Here is a 16,272-nt window from a genome sequence, read left to right as displayed (position 1 = left end):
CTCTGTGTGTGTGCGCGCACAAGCGCGCGCATGCACGCGCACACACACACGCACACACACACACACACACACACACACACACACACACACACTATCATATTATGTTAATTTTATACATACACACAGATACACACATTTTGCTGAAGCATTTCCTTCCATTCTTTTCACTGATGTAATTATACCTATCACAAGTCTATCAAAATGTGTGTAAAAATGAACAATTGTGGTCATTCTGATACAAAGAAAAACTAAATCAAGTGCTAAAATCAGTGATGAGAATGAACTTCAAGAGCCAGCCCCTGCTGAAGAAAGCAGTGTCAAGTAGCATTTAACCCTTTCCAACACGAGAAACTTCTGACTGTGTGCTGCTCTACAGACAGCTTCTGAATTTGTACAGCTTACATAAATTAAATCTTGGGCTCTAGACAATCATTTGACAGTTTCCCTTAACAAGTTGGAATGATAACTATATTCATTTTTTTCCCTTTGACCTAAAGGTATTTAGCATTTTACAGCCAAGAAATGAGGAACACCTGCCTTTCAAACCAACTTCACTTAAGATTCAATTAAGAGCATTTTATAATGCTATCCAAATTGTTAAACTGACAATTTTCCAAGTATGTGGAATGACCAAATACTAGGTTATCCTTTCTTCCATCCTGCTTGCATACAATACAGGTTCAGTATGTCAATTATTACTCCAGTAGTGAAAACAAGCAGATAGGTGGTAAATTACAGCTCAGAAAAGCAAATCAACTGACACACTCTCAGATCACATGGGGGGAGGAGGGAAATCAAAATGAAGACATGAAAAATACAATGATCCACTGACACAATCAAGACTTGCATTTTAAGAAGTTCCAAATAGCTGGGTGGTGGCACATGCCTTTAAACCCAGCACTCAGGAGGCAGAGGCAGGTGGATCTTAGTGAGTGCAAGGCCAGCCTGGTCTACAAAGCAAGTTCCAGGACAGCCAGGACTGTTTCACAGAGAAACCCTTTCTCCAAAAAACTAAAAAGTTCCAAATAAAGACAGGGTTTTTTTAGACACTAAAATGTTTCAACCTGTAAGAAGTTGCTGGTGGTTGATGCAAACGGCATCAATCCAATCAGGAATACAACCAAAACCTATCATAAGATTATAAAATACTAACACCCATATATCAATTTACAAAGAAAACATTCTCCAACTGGGTTTGTATCTCAGTGTAGGACAATTAGTGGCTAGACACTAGAGTCACTGGGTCAGATCTGGAGCCTCCAAAAAAGAAAAGGGGGACATGTACCTTTTCCAATTAATTTTCCTTAGGAAAAAGGAAAAATTAAATACAATAGCACAAGTATATTGCCTGGCAAGATAAGGAATGGGTATTTAACAAATGGAGGTTACTATGTTGTTGTTATAAAAACATTAGACCAATTACAAACATAGATTTGTTCCTTACAAAAAATTATAAAACAGTATTTCTGAGCTTGAAAAGTCTAGCTTATTGTTCAGACATACTGAGGCCAAACAGGGCCTTATCCCTTTAGACACTGCTTCCCAGTCACCAAGCTCATTTCTAGAGTCAAAGTCGGCTTGTGTTTCATGAACTAAGTAAAAAAATTGACAGGGCTGGCCCAAGTCTTTCAAATCTGTCTAGCTTTTTAAAACTCACCAAAAATTGATGAAGATGGAGCTAGAAAAAAAAAAAATGGCTCCGTTGTTAAGAGCACTTAATGATCTTACAGGGCACCCAAGTTTGGTTCCTACATCTAGTAGTTCCCAACCTCTTTAACTCTAGTTCTAGGGACTCTGATACCCTCTTCTGGCCTTTGAGGGTACTGCACTCCAGTGCACACAGACTCACACACTGACACACAAATATATACCTTATTTTTTAAGATGGGGGAACATCAGGGTTAAAAAACAAAATGACAAGATGGCTTGCCACACAAGCCTGACAACCTGAGTTCAATCCCCAGGATCCACATGGTGAAAGGACAGAATAAACTTTCAAAAGTTGTCCTCTGACCTATACACACATGCCATGACACATGCATTCCCACTCTTACATACAAACATATCACACACAGATACACAAAAAAATGTTTTACTAATGAAAATTATTAAGAAAAGGGGATCTGGGGCTGGAGAGATGGCTCAGAGGTTAAGAGCACCAACTGCTCTTCCAGAGGTCCTGAGTTCAATTCCCAGCAACCACATGGTGGCTCACAACCATCCGTAATGAGATCTGGTGCCCTCTTCTGGTGTGCTGTAGACATGGAAGCAAAATGTTGTATACATAATAAATAAATAAAATCTTAAAAAAAAAAAAAAAAGAAAAGGGGATCTGGGTGTGGTGGTGCATGTTTTTAACCCCAGTAAAAGCAGGCAGATATCTGTGAGTTTGAGGTCAACCTGTTCTACACAGTGATTTCTAGGTCAGCCAGATATATAAAGTATGAAACTGTCTCAAGGAGACAATTTTATTTTTGCCTATTAACAAAGCTAGACCCATTCTAGAAAAAGTGATTCAACATATACAATGTTTCTCACTAAATTCAAGTGATAGTTTTTTGGGGTTCTTTTTGTTTTGCTTTGTTTTTATACAATCAGTTCTTGAGCTACAGAAGAAATGAGTTTCAGAAATGAGAAGCAATTCTCAGTTTAGCCAGGTGCAAGCCAAGGCCAAGACTCTAAAACCTTTTCTTACTTGTATTATCTACCTTTTTTACAATAATGCCCCAAACTTCCAGTCTCTAGAAAGTATATCATAAAGGCATGTCAGTAGGATCTAGTGACACAGAAACCCAGTATTGTCCCCATGCCAAACTCTGATACAATCTAAGAGAAATTGGACAGATACACAGACAGGGATAGGAAAGTGCAGTACAGATGAGCATGTGACATGTGACACCTGCTGCTCCATGCTGCATTTGAGGCACAGCTTCCTACAAGCAACTCACCTAGAACACATAAAAGTCATACAAGGAAGCATGATGCGACAGTTCCATGCCATGTGTACACCAAATAACACATCCCTAAAAGCAAGCAAACGCCAGCAGCCCAAACTCTTTATTACTGACTTGCTTCAAAGTAGCAACCAGTAGTTCAGGAATTAGAAGAGGAAACAAAAGAGAAAAAAAAAAAAAAGGTTTGTTAAATAGAATGTTACTTCCACACTAAGAAAGCTTTCACTATTCGGCTATGCATACAAACAGTGGAGAGTATGGATGATATGCGAGGGGCAGCCTTGTCTTTTACTATTTTAAGTATATTAGATGTCCATCAAAATGAACAGACACCACAACTACTCAAATAGGCCTTCCCTCCCAAAACCCTTTGAGGGAGACGGAAGTGGACCCAAAACTTTGCTGCGAAAATTAAAAGGTATCCTACAACTAAGTCTATGACTAGAAACATGACAAGCTCTCTGTTCTCTAAGACATGACTCATTTTTTTTTTTAATAATGGGAACTTTTTAACTGAGGGGAGGGAGGTACCTTCAAGTGAGTGAAGGTGCTTGCAGGGGTGCAGGTGCCTGCAGAGGTGCAATCCTCTGGAGCTGGAGTTAGAGGCAGGTATGAAGCACCAGGCATGGGTGCTGGGTCGAGTCTCTGCAAGAGTGTTGCATGCTCTTAACTACTGGGCCATATTCGTAGCCCACCCTGAACTATTATTAGAAGTAATTGTTAAAATACACTTTGCTTTTTAAGATTGCCATATATGCACCAAACAATTTGCCTGGCTTAGATGATAACAAAACTGATAGATTCTACTGAAAAGAAAAGAACAAAAATAAAAACGGCTTTGACAAAGTTAAAATTTTTCAAATTAAAAAAAAAGTATTTGGGTCTGAGAATGCCAATCTTCAAACATAATGAAGTTCAACTAATCATCTTTGTAGTCAAAAATGAGTATAACTCTACGTAAATTGACCTCAGAATCAGAAGTTAAGGCAAGCTTCATGCTCCCTAAAAAAGAAAGCTAACTTTGAAGGCCAGCAAAATGGCTCAGTGAATAAAGGTGCTGGCTGCCAAGCTTACCTTGTGTGCTTGAGACCCGCGAGGTGGAAGGAGCAAAACAACTGTTGCATGTCCAAAACATATATACATACATACATACAACAAATAAATGCCTTTATTTCCAGCACTTAAGAAGCAGAGGAAAGAGGATCTTTGTGAGTTCAACCATAACACAGTCAGATGGATACATAGGGAGACCCTGAAGGGGGGGGGGGAGAATGGGAGAGGAAGAGAGAGAGAAAGAGAAAGAGAGACAGAGAGGGGGAGGGCTAGAAAGATGGGATATCGGTTAAAAGTACTGCTTGCTCTTGCAGAGCTCTTTTCAGCACCCACATGGTAGCTCACAACTCCAATTCCAGGAGACCCAATACCCTCTTCCGCTTCCTCCTCAGTCATCAGTACACAGACACACATGCAGGTAAAACACACACACACACAATGAAAGAAATTAAAAAAAAAAAACTAACTTCAAAGAAATGTTTTAAACTAGTTTTTTAAATTAAAAATGGCAATGGTCACTGGCTTTTCTGCTACCTACTAAATAAATCAAACCCAAATATTAGTATTTTCATTTTAAAAATTCAATAATAGCCTTCTTAGGCCTCAATCGCAGAAAACTTATTACACGTTAAATAATGTAGTAACACAAACGTATTTCTTATGGCAAGATTCTATATCCTTCATTCTGCTGCAAGACTGGCAAAGAGAACAGAAGGGACAAGTCATCATGAAAAGGCTGCCAGCCAACTTTCCTAATGAGTTTGGTACAAGGGAAGTTTTTTTTTAAGAGTTATTTTATGTGTGTGAATGTTTTAACTACATGTATGTCTGTGCACCATGTGCATTCCTAGTGTCCACAGAAGCAAAAGATATCCAAGCCCCTGTAACTGGAGTTATAGGAGCTGTAAGAAGCCAATGGGGAGGGGAGCTGGAGAGATGGCTCAGAGGTTAAGAGCACTGACTGCTCTTCAGAGGTCCTGAGCTTCAATTCCCAGCAACCACATGGTGGCTCACAACCATCTATAATGAGATCTGGTGCTCTCTTCCGGCCTGTAGGCAGACATGCAGGAAGAACATTGTATACAAAATAAATGAAATCTTTAAAGAGAAAAAAAGGAAACAAACAAATGTGTTATACACAAAAAGTTAAAAAGAAGAAGAAGAAGAAGAAGAAGAAGAAGAAGAAGAAGAAGAAGAAGAAGAAGAAGAAGAAGAAGAAGAAGAAGCCGCTGCCGCCGCCACCAATGGGTGCTGGGAACTGAACCTGGGTCCTCTACCAAAGCAGAAAGTTCTCTTAACCATGGAGCCATATTTCCAGCCTCCCACCCCAGGAGAATATCTTCAATCAATCCATAAAAGGAATTTGATTTTATATTAAAGTAGCCAGAGTACTTTTACCTTTAAAATATTACCTAACATAGTCATTACCACATAACTAAGTCCTAGGCCATGCCTATAGAAGCAGTTATTACTGAACATTTCCCTGCTGATATGAGTGAACAGTTACTCAATGCTTCACAGGTAAACAGTGACCACCGTTTACTACCAGTTCTCTTTGCACAGGTACACTATAACTCACTCTGTCTACATGCAAGATTGCTGCACCTTTCTAAGCGTCTGAGTAAAAGTACAAAGGAGAGCTGCAGCTGTAGCTCAGCTGGTTAAGTGCTTGCCTAGCAGTCAAGAAGCCCTAAGTTTGATCCCAACAGCACATAAACTGGGTATGCTAGCCCATACAAGGAATCCTAGCACTTAGCACTTGGAGGGGAGAGCAGGAGGATTAGAAGTTCAAGGCATTCTTGACTCAAAGCTAGCCTAGGCTATGGGTGGTGCTCTCTAGATAAATAAGCAAATAAAGAAATAAAACAAGAGTACTCAAAAATGAAGAACCTCAATCGAGCTTTCCTGCCCTAAGATGCATAAGTTCATTGGAGACTGGGACATCCCTTTTCTACATCTCCCTAGCCTTCTGCTTATCTTGCAAATACAAATAAAGGCTGCTGGTTAAGCAAATTCTCACATTTACAAACAAGATTCTAAAACCAAGGAAAGCCAAGATTAAATAGATCAATCTGACAAAATTAGTACCTTGTATACAGCACAAATGGCATAAACTAGGCTATGAAAAAAAAAAGGGCGTTCAACACAAATAATAGATTAGCATCCTATAAAAAGCAACAAAAACAAAATATGAACATCCCAATCGTTTTCTGAAAAATTAAAAAAAAGAAAAGAATTCATAAAAAAATAATCTAGAAGCAAGGCATGATGGCAAGATGAAGGCAAGTTTGAGATGAGTTCCAGGCTAGCCTAAAATACACTGCAAAGTCTTGCCTCAAAAAAACCAAACAAAGTAAAAATATGATCAGTAAACAACCTGTAGAAGTGCCTAAAATACTTCCAATATGAACAAAAACTAACCACAAACAAAAATATTCCATCTCTATTATACATCAAAATACATCAAAAATAACATATAAATAGCCTACACTAACAAAAATGTAGAGGAAAAAATGAAACACATTTCTGAACACATCTAGTACAAATAAAGATAGACATGTCAGCAATCAATGACTACTTCTAGGCTGATTTACCAACTTCAGTCCATGTACACAAAGTAAGGTGCAAAGATGCACACTGTAGAGGACAGAAAATGACCTACATAGTCTTCCTTAATGTGGGAAAAGTAAAACCAACTACACAACGTATTCCCATGACAAGATCCTGGGGAAAGAACATTAAAAGAATGAATCAACTCCTATAGCTGAAAGGTGGCTAGGTTAAAAACACCATCCTGAGAGAAGGCACAAACAAGATGCAAAAGTATTCATTCATAAAAGTATTCTTGTATATAGTGGCAATGAGTGTACAATCTGGATATCATAAATACACTCAATTGTATACTGTAAAGAGGTAACTTTTATGGTATGTGAATTGTATCTCAATTTAAAAAATAAACAAATTTAGCCAGTAGGGACACCCACCACGTTGACTTTACACTAGCATTTACAAAATGTAAGCACACAAATGCAGATAAACAGAGTAGAAGAGCTGGTGGTGCATGCCTTTAATCCCAGCGCTTGGGAGGCAGAGGCAGGCGGATCTCTGAGAGTTCGAGACCAGCCTGGTCTACAGAGTGAGTGCCAGGATAGGCTCCAAAGCTAGAGAAACTCTGTCTCAAAAAAAATAGTAGAAGAATGGCTATACCTATAACACTTAATTCTTCAGAACTGAAACAAGAAACTAAGTAAGATAAAAAATATATTCTTTTTGGTAGTACGAATTTGAGTGTTTGTTATAAAACTCTTTATATTTTCCTTTTTTTTAATTTTAGGTTTTTGAGACAGGATTTCTGTGTATAGCTTTGGAACCCATCCTGAAACTCACTCTGTTGTCCAGGGTGGCCTCGAACTCATGGAGATCCACCTGCCTCTGTCTCCTGAAGCTGGGATTAAAGGCGTACCCAATCACCACCCAGCATAATTCTTTACATTTGTATATGAAGTAAGAAAGCAACCATGAGTAAGGCGTGACAGTGAAAGATTTTTAATCCCAGCATTTGGGAGTCAGAGGTAGGTGGATCACTGAGTTCCAGTCCAGCCAAAGCTACACAGTTGAGACCCTGTCTCAAAGAAAGGAAAAAAGCAACTATGAACTACACAGAACATAAAATAGGCACATCTCGAAAAGCAAACAGTAAATAAATGCATGTGGATTAAAATGTATTTGACACACTAATCAAATAAATGCAAATAAAAATGAGGTATTTATTTCAAGCCACAAATTGACAGGGTTTTCTGTCTTTCTTTTTTAAACTGTTAATTTCAAGTATTAGTAACAATGTAGGAAAATGGGTTATCCTCTAACTCCTGAGTAAGGATAAACTAGAAAGTTTATACTGTTTGGAAGAAAGTTTATGAACACGTATAAAACCCTAAAATCTGTATACTTTTTGTTGTTTTGAGTTTTGAGATAGAATTTCACTATGTGACCTTGATTGACCTAGTACTCACTTGTAGACCAAGCTAACCTTGAACTCACAGATAACTGCCTGCTTCTGCTTCCAAAGTGATAGGATTAAAGGCATGTGCCACTACACCCAACTTTAACAAATATTTATAAGCTTTGTGACTCTATTGCCCCCCATAAAAAAATCAGAAAATCATGAAAATGAATGTCAAGGATATCCACTGCAACATTATTCAAAATGAAATCATAATAAGGAGTAATCTAAAGGTTCAAACAACAAGTAATAAATCCATAGTTAATGTAATGCTGTGACAGTTTCATTGAGCAGTGTAAAGACGATTTTCTATGAAAGTGGAAATGATCGTCTGTCTATCCTCAGTACCAAGAAGTTTTCGAATCACTCCAAAATGTACTTGTTGAGTGAGCTAATATTAATTAATAGGGCTAGGTGTGTGTATACCTTTAATCCCTTCGATGAGGCAGATGGCTCTCTGAGATCAAGGACAGCCATGTGTACATTAAGAGTTCCAGGCCAAGCCAGGCGGTGGTGGTACACACCTTTAATCCCAACACTCGGGAGGCAGAGGCAGGGAGATCTCTGTGAGTTCAAGGCCAGCCTGGTCTACAGAGTAAGCTCCAAGACAGACTCCAAAACTACACAGAGAAACCCTATCTCAGAAAATAAATAAATAAATAAATAAATAAATAAATAAATAAATCTGTTTACAAGTCTATGTGTAGGTCTGCATGAGTATCTGCCACGTTTGTGCAAGTTTACATGCAGAGGCCATAAAAAGGCACTGAATCCTCAGAGCTAGAATTAGAAGCAGTTGGAAACCACCGATGTAGTGCTGGAAACTGAACCAGGGTCCTTCGGAAGGGGAAGAGAAGGAAGGAGGAAGAGGAGAGAGAGAGAGTCAGGTGTGCCATCTCTGAGGTAAAATTATAGAAGCAATTGGTGCCTCACCATTCTTAGTTCACAGAGGAAGTTCTGCAGGGGTCATCTAAAATAATTACTAACAAACCTCTGCATAATACAAAGAGTATTATATCATCAAACAGAGTGTAAAATCATCTATAAAATACATTCAGTCAAACTCCAATTTGGAGTATCCTTTTGTGAAAAGAAACAGTGAGGTAACTATTGTTTCTTCTTCTATAACATGAGTATTATTATTGGCAACAATAGTAATGACTACAAAGAGAATTCACTTTGGACCTGGTAGGTATTCTTTCCATGTCAGACTGTATGCTTAATGCCTGATTTATATTAGTCTGGAGTGTCTTCTGCAGACTATACACTGCTCCTCAGATCTATTTCTCAGGATGGTGACAATACAGCTCTTTTCACAATGGCTCTAAGTTTCTTTGTCTCATTCTCCAAAGAACACAGTATATCTGGAGCTGTGTGGTATGAAGCAACACAACTGACTGGAAACTGTAGCCACTAATCATACAGAGGAAACCAAACATTAAAGGCACTGCTACTTCTCACTAGTTTTTGTTGTTTAAAAAAAATTTTTTAAACAATATATACTTCGGCTAGAGAAATGGCTAAAAACACCAATGCACATAAAATAAAATTATTAAAAACAATATATAATGACAGGGCACAGATTGGTTAGTTTTAGCCAGAAAGGCCCTCTGAAGTCTGATTTGTGAGAATACAGCCTGAAATTAATTTCATGCGTTTCAGAATAATGGCATATCTAACCTTGGATTTACAAGTTGTAGCTCTACAACTATTCTCATAACACAAATTAAATTTTAAAAAGAATAATAACAACAAAAAAAGTGATGACCCAAGGTATCACCTAACCCAGCTTTGGGGACAAGTCTGTTCTTCCTAGCCCTTATTCCTCTTCACCATGAAGCAAGAGTACTTCCTCCATAGCTAAAGACCACTCTTACCTGATTATATGCTTTGCTGTTTAAAGGGAAATCTCTTATATTAGATTTATATTCTTTCCACTTCAGTCTTAAAGAGTAATATCTGATCATCATGATCTTTTAAACATATGGGGTTTTTTTCCAAGTAAAATCCCATCACCACTAACATAAGAGGCATCCACTCAAGGCAGCCATTGGCACGACCGATGCCCAGCATCCAGAATCTCTTCACTCACATACACAATGTACAATTTGAGGAGGCACATTCCTTATTGGACCACCTGGACAACAAGTTGCCTAACCAGCTAATAGCTCTTTAAGATGTCCTGACATTTAAACATAAATTTGCCACTTTTTACAGATCATCATCATTTACGTGCACTCACTTGAAGTCCCCTATGTGGCTTCCTTTTTTATTTTTTTCCAAGAAAAAAAAATCACAAGAAATATTTGATCTGTTTGTATACTTTCAAGGTCATGCCTACTTGAAAATTCCTAGTAAATCTGCTGGGTTCGATGATATAAACATTTGAAAAGGTAATCAATTTTAGCCAAACTTCCCATGCCCAGTTGACATTTTCACCAGCCACAGATGAGATTCCTCCAGTAATTCATCTATCAAGTGGCTTGTGCTGCTTCACCCTGGTCACTGGTCAGTGTAATTCCCATCAGAACCATATGCAACTGAGATTCGCCCACCCATATTCCTTTAATTTGTACATTTTTAAATGCCTCTAAAGACAAAATATACAGGACATACACAAAGTCCTCAACTAATAAACTTTCAAATACTAGATACCTTAATAAAAAGTTATCCAAATTATTTTAAGAGGCACAAACCCGAGCTATATAATCACAAATGCCTAAACCAAAGGAGAGCTGTAAGGGTATTCTGATTATGTTTCATCTGCCCACTCAAAGGGCTAAAGGCAACAAATAGAAGGCTATCAAATCATACCAGTGGCCAAATTAGCTTTCATAAAATAATAAGCAACAGCTTTCACATCATAAATGTCAACAGAACAGATTGCAATAGTAAGGATGGCTATAATTGGAAGTTCACTGAACTTAGATCTGACTGAAAATGAAAACATTAATATTTTAAATGGAATGTTTTGAATATAACTATTCATTTCAGTCATATCAGACCAGCATAAATCTTTGGTAATAATACATAAGATATGGTCTTTTCCTGCAAATAGATAGTCTGAAAATGCATCAACTCTGACCTGCCTATTCTTCATTAGCTAATGGATATTCTAGGCTGCACTATTTCATCAAAATCTCTTTTTCTAGGACTGTATGCCAGTAGTTTCAAATTAAAGGTCTCCCACACATCTTTGTGACAGAGTAAAACCTCATTAATTCAAATCCAATTAGCTCAATTCTGAAATGGTATATATAATTCTCATTTGGCAACAAGTTGAAAATACTATAATTTCTTCCTCTACAAGTTCTCATAATATTATAGTTAAGTAAAGGAAATCAACCTGAAAATCAATTTGCTTTTTCTAAACTAAGGATTACAAAGCTAAGGACTCATCCATCTTCATGGCTGAACAGTTCACACTCAGATCCAGGGTTCCTCAGCTTATTAGCTACTGTATATAAAGCAAGGGCATTAACTTGTCACTACTAATAGTTTAGAGTATAAGTCTTCCTTTTAACATACTGTACTCAGATCTTAAATTCATTTTTGCAGTTCCTCTGATTTCCAATTAGTTAAACTTTATCCTATCAATTATATCCACTATATAGTAAGACACAGCACCTCAAAAGGTACTAGAAGAAACCTTACAAATGTTATTCTTCATTTATTCTTACCATTTTCAGAGATTTGATAAGTCAACAAATAGATCCCAGGGAACAGCATACTTGGTGTTGCTTGAGTTTACAGCTAGCTATTCCCAACGAACAGTGAAACCTCTAGCAATTTGAATCATTGTAATTACAGTATGACAAGGTCTCTCCTGGGCTATAGAAGTTGGCATTTTTCCCAGGACTTGTCACATCATGGGAACCACACAACACAAATAAAAATCCAAAAATAAACATTTTAAAACAATGGCTTATAGAATGCATAAAGAAGAAACTCCACAGTTGATAATTGAAGTGAAATTGTAAAGTCCAATCAACAAATGCCTCTCACTAGAGAGACTGAGAAGAAAGACATTGCTGTTATCAAGGACTCAACGCACCTTGCAGGTGTATGCCATGTGAACAGCAACCCACCACCCCCGCTTCCCTCAGGGTGGACAGAAAATCATTCAGTATAGGAAATACAGGGCAGCATCACCACTTACACACAGAGAAGCAGAGAAATGGTGGGAAAGAGAAAAGAAAGGTCTTTATATGCCAACTGGTTCATTATCCAGGTGCCCAAACAAAGTTACCTTAACAGCAACATTTTCTAACAACTGAGTTGATTTTCCTAAGACAACAAAATTGCTTTTTAAAGTATATTTTGCCTTGAAGTGAACAGCCAAGTGGCAGTAGCAGAGTACCAAGGCACTCCAAAGGTGCTTTCTTTTGTTTAAACTCCTCTGCAGTGGCTCTCCAGACATGGGGAGAAAGAGAGATTCCAACAAATATCATCCCCAATCACCTGCAGACAGCCTGGCAATGTACATTCTTGTCATGGCTTTGAAGAAATACAAAATTAGAGTATCTGTCTATATGTTCATATAAAATGCTAACAAATGCTAAATGTTACCTCCTACAGGTCATGCATAACCCTACCTTTATTAGAAGATGGATGTATTCCTTAACCATTCATCAAAGCCCATCAAAATTTCAACTGGTCAAGTTTTGGAAAGGAGCTATAAACCTAACTGCAAAAGGCACAAAAATAAAATCTTACTTCCCATTATACAAGCACTGAAAATAAAAATAAACACAAACACAAACTCTGCCACCTCACAGGCACACATCCTTTCTCCTTTCTTTATCCAGCCCCTGAATGTTCAATAATTTCCACATCACTCTAAGCAGAATGGATTTATTATGATGTTACTCTAAGAAACTGCAGGAGTTCTAGATGCCAATAAAGATTACGGATCAAATGGAAGATAACTACTAACCATTGTGTCGACTTAGATAAATAAAGCTGCTCACAAACAAAGCACCTTATTGTATTTGTACTGTTACCTCCAGTAATCCAACTAAAACAACCAGACAGCAGCTTTGCAGAGGCAGAAGGGAATAGAAACCAGTATTTTTCAAAGCTTCTTCAAACATCCTTTTAAATGACACCCCTTTTCTCCACCCCCAAACTGTCCTGCTCTTTTTATTGAAGACGTTTAGGACCACAGAGCCTCAGCAAGAGTATGCAAACCCGACTTTATGACTGAGGATCAAGGTGTAGAAAGAACTGAAGAAATAGGCAAAACAACATCATTGGCTAAAACTTATTTTTTCAACCTTAAAGGAACCCCTCTCCCCTTGTGGGTCCCAACCAGAAGACACTGGAGAATGTGCATATCTTTGGAGCAGTAAAATGCCTCTCAGGGGAAGGGGGGCGCTAAGTCCCCCAACTAGTAAAATCCAGACTGAGGTGAGGTGGAGGCTAACTCCCAAAGGGAGAGTCTACAGCAACTGGCACCTAGAGGCTCAAACATAGAGGCCATAAGAGCCTAGAGAACTGACTTCTCTAAACGGAACAATAACTACCTCCAATGCATTCTTGGCTAGAAACACAGGTAAATCTCAATTTCTCCAGGAGGGGAAGAAAAGGCGCAAACTGTGTACTCCCTCCAGTCCCACTCTCTAAGGCTCCAAACCCAGTCACTAATTGCACCTTCCCCAAAGGACCCACAGCAACCCAAGAGGGCTGAGGTGAATAAACACGCGACACCTGACGGCCCTTTCTCTGCGCTGACTTTCCCGGAGCCCAAGTCGACCGCTTGCGCGCGCGCGGGCAAGCGGGCGGCAGCAGGGACCTGGCCAGCAAGGCACCGCGCCCCGGGGTCCCAGGCTAGACCGGCAAGCACGGCGCGGGGGGGGCGGGGAGCGCCGGGGCCCCGCAATTGTTTCCTCTCCAGCAAAGACATTTTTTATCAAGTCTCTTTTGTATTCGAGCCCTACCTCTTTTTGGCCTAGGGAAGCTTTCGTGCAAGTGGAAGACGACTTTCTCCACAAAGTGCTGAATGTTACTGTGCTCCGGGCCGCGCACGAACACCATCCAGTCGTGGGTGAAGCCCTCCACTGTGGGTTTCTTCCTCACCTGGGCGCGGTGCCCCAGCTCCAGCTTCACCTGCACGGCACACTGCGGGCAGGGGGAGGAGAGACAGCCGTGAACAACAGGAAGGCGACCGTTCGCTGCTCAACACTGCGCCTGACATTTTTTCCCTCCTCCTTGAAACGCACATAAAAGGAAACGGCAGTGCCCTCTGCATCCACGTTTCACGCGCGTGGGCACGCACACCCCACACCCCCAGATACACCGAGCCCGGCCGCAGGGGCCCCGGGCGCCGCTGCCCGGATTGTAACGGAATGTTACCCCTAGTCGCGAAGGGGGTCGGGGAAAGGAAAGAACACGACCACCACGGCAAGCAAGATAACAAACGCGTCGGTAACAAATTAGGAGACAATCAGGAGGGGATGCCGGGGCGCTTTCCCGGCGTGGGAGGGGAGGTGGCTGGGATGGGGGACCCGGGGTTCTAGCGAGCCCCCTCCCCGAAAGTACCGCGACGACAGGCACACGCCGAGGAAGTCTTTGTGTACGTGTGTGTGTGCGTGTGGAGCGCAGTGCCAGCCGGAATGGAAACTACAGGCAGCCTCTGCTGATGGGCACAAACTCCCGTGTTCTTTCTTAGCACGGGGTTCATGCACAAGAATGAGACGACACACACACACACACACACACACACACACACACACACACACACACGTCCGCACGAAAACACGCCGAGGCATCCATAACTCAAAGCACCCCGCACCCCTCAGCAAACAGCCCCCCACGACCCGCGAGGCCAGCCCAACAGAGCCCCCGCTGCACACTTTCAAGAGCCAAAGTGGTCGCAAACTCCCTCCTGCCTCCCCCTGCCCCAGAAAGCCACGAAATGCAGAAAGGCAGGGCTGCTGGCGGAACGCCGCCGAGCCCCGGTCGCGCACACCGGCCGCTGGGGCAAAGTTGCGAGCAGCCCCGCCGCTGTCAGCCCGCACACTCGGGCTCACGCGCGCGCCGGGGAGAACGCACCATCGTGGCGGCCGCGGCGCTCGGCGGAGGTGCGGCCGCAGAGGCTGCTCGCCGCGTCCCCGGACCGTGCCCGCAGCTCCCGGCGGCGGCGGCGGCTGAAATATGGCTGAGTTATTATTCGCCTCCTTCCACCGGGTGTGAGTGTGTGTGTGCACGCGTGTGAGCCAGAGGGAGTGTGAGTGCGCTTCTTGCGATTGCAAAGAGGCGAGGCGGGAGGGAGGCGCGGGGGGGGGGGGTGGCGGCGAGTGTGCGAGTGTGTGCGCGCGCGCCCGGGGGGTGGGAGGAGGGAGAGGCGGCAGCTCCCCGCGAGCAAAACCAACCTTTCTCTAATTGGAACCGCGGAGCGCTGGCGCTGTCTGGGCTGCGGCGGCGCGGGGCGGAGGAGGAGAGGGAGGGGGGCTTTTATTATTATTTTTGCATGTACTTACCGAGCTAGCCATGCCTGGGGGCCCGGAGGTTTGCCGGGGTGTTGTGTGGTACCCCCCTCCCCCGCCCCTTTCAGCTGTAATTCATGAAGAGGCTGCTATGAATGAGAGCGCGCCCGGGAGCGGAGGGTAGATGGCGGACATGCTCTGCCTTTGCCCCCACCCCACCCCGCGCTCTCTCGCTCGCTCGCTCGCTTATTAAACTCAGCCCCAAAAGCAAAAGCAGCAGCAGCAGCAGCAGCAGCTCCGGGGCCAGAGGATGAGTCCGGAGCATGCGCCGTGGCGCCTGACACTCGGGCTTGGAGCCTCTCGGGGCGGAGGGAGGGCGCGCGGGCGGGGCGGAGCGCGCGGGGAGGCCGAGCGACCGAGCCAGGGGGAGCTCGAAAGAGCCAATCAGCGGCCGCCTCCCGAAACCCCGGCGGCCCGCAGCGCCACACTGGAACGCCTCGCTTAAAGTAACAGGTTCCTGCTGGGGAGGGGGGGGGAGGAAATGGAGGGAGGAGGCCTGGCGCTGGGAGAGCGGCCGGCTGGGGAGCCATCCCGGCCCCTCTGCAAACTCCGTTCGCCCTACAATAAAAAACGGATTAAAACTGCTGGAATGTGGCCACTGCCTGGAGCCCCCAGCCGCCGCTGAAGGGGTTGTTAAATCAAGTCTTTGGCGGTAGTGAGCACGTTTGAGAAGGGGGAGCCGGCTTGCTTTTACTTTCCACCAAGGATTTTGTGTGTGTGTGGGTGTGGGTTTGTGCTGAAATCGCAGGAACGCACACCCAAACAAACTTACTTA

The 16,272-nt window shown here is 42.2% G+C and overlaps 1 protein-coding gene across 1 annotated transcript in view; it reads right to left on the bottom strand.

Annotated features, from left to right (window-relative positions):
• The window catches only part of Mllt3 (MLLT3 super elongation complex subunit), a 266,421-nt gene extending 250,649 nt beyond the window's left edge, over positions 1 to 15,772 (bottom strand). The window contains 2 exon segments of the mRNA XM_027400386.2: positions 13,950 to 14,130; positions 15,492 to 15,772. Coding sequence (XP_027256187.2) covers positions 13,950 to 14,130; positions 15,492 to 15,503 — 193 coding nt within the window. The 5' untranslated portion in view covers positions 15,504 to 15,772.
• Positions 15,773 to 16,272: the final 500 nt, after the last annotated feature.

This window comes from Cricetulus griseus, chromosome 2, assembly GCF_003668045.3.
Source record: "Cricetulus griseus strain 17A/GY chromosome 2, alternate assembly CriGri-PICRH-1.0, whole genome shotgun sequence".
Lineage (NCBI taxonomy): Eukaryota > Metazoa > Chordata > Mammalia > Rodentia > Cricetidae > Cricetulus > Cricetulus griseus.
The sequence above is the reverse complement of the archived record's forward strand: the minus strand, read 5'-3'. Positions and strand labels throughout refer to the sequence as shown.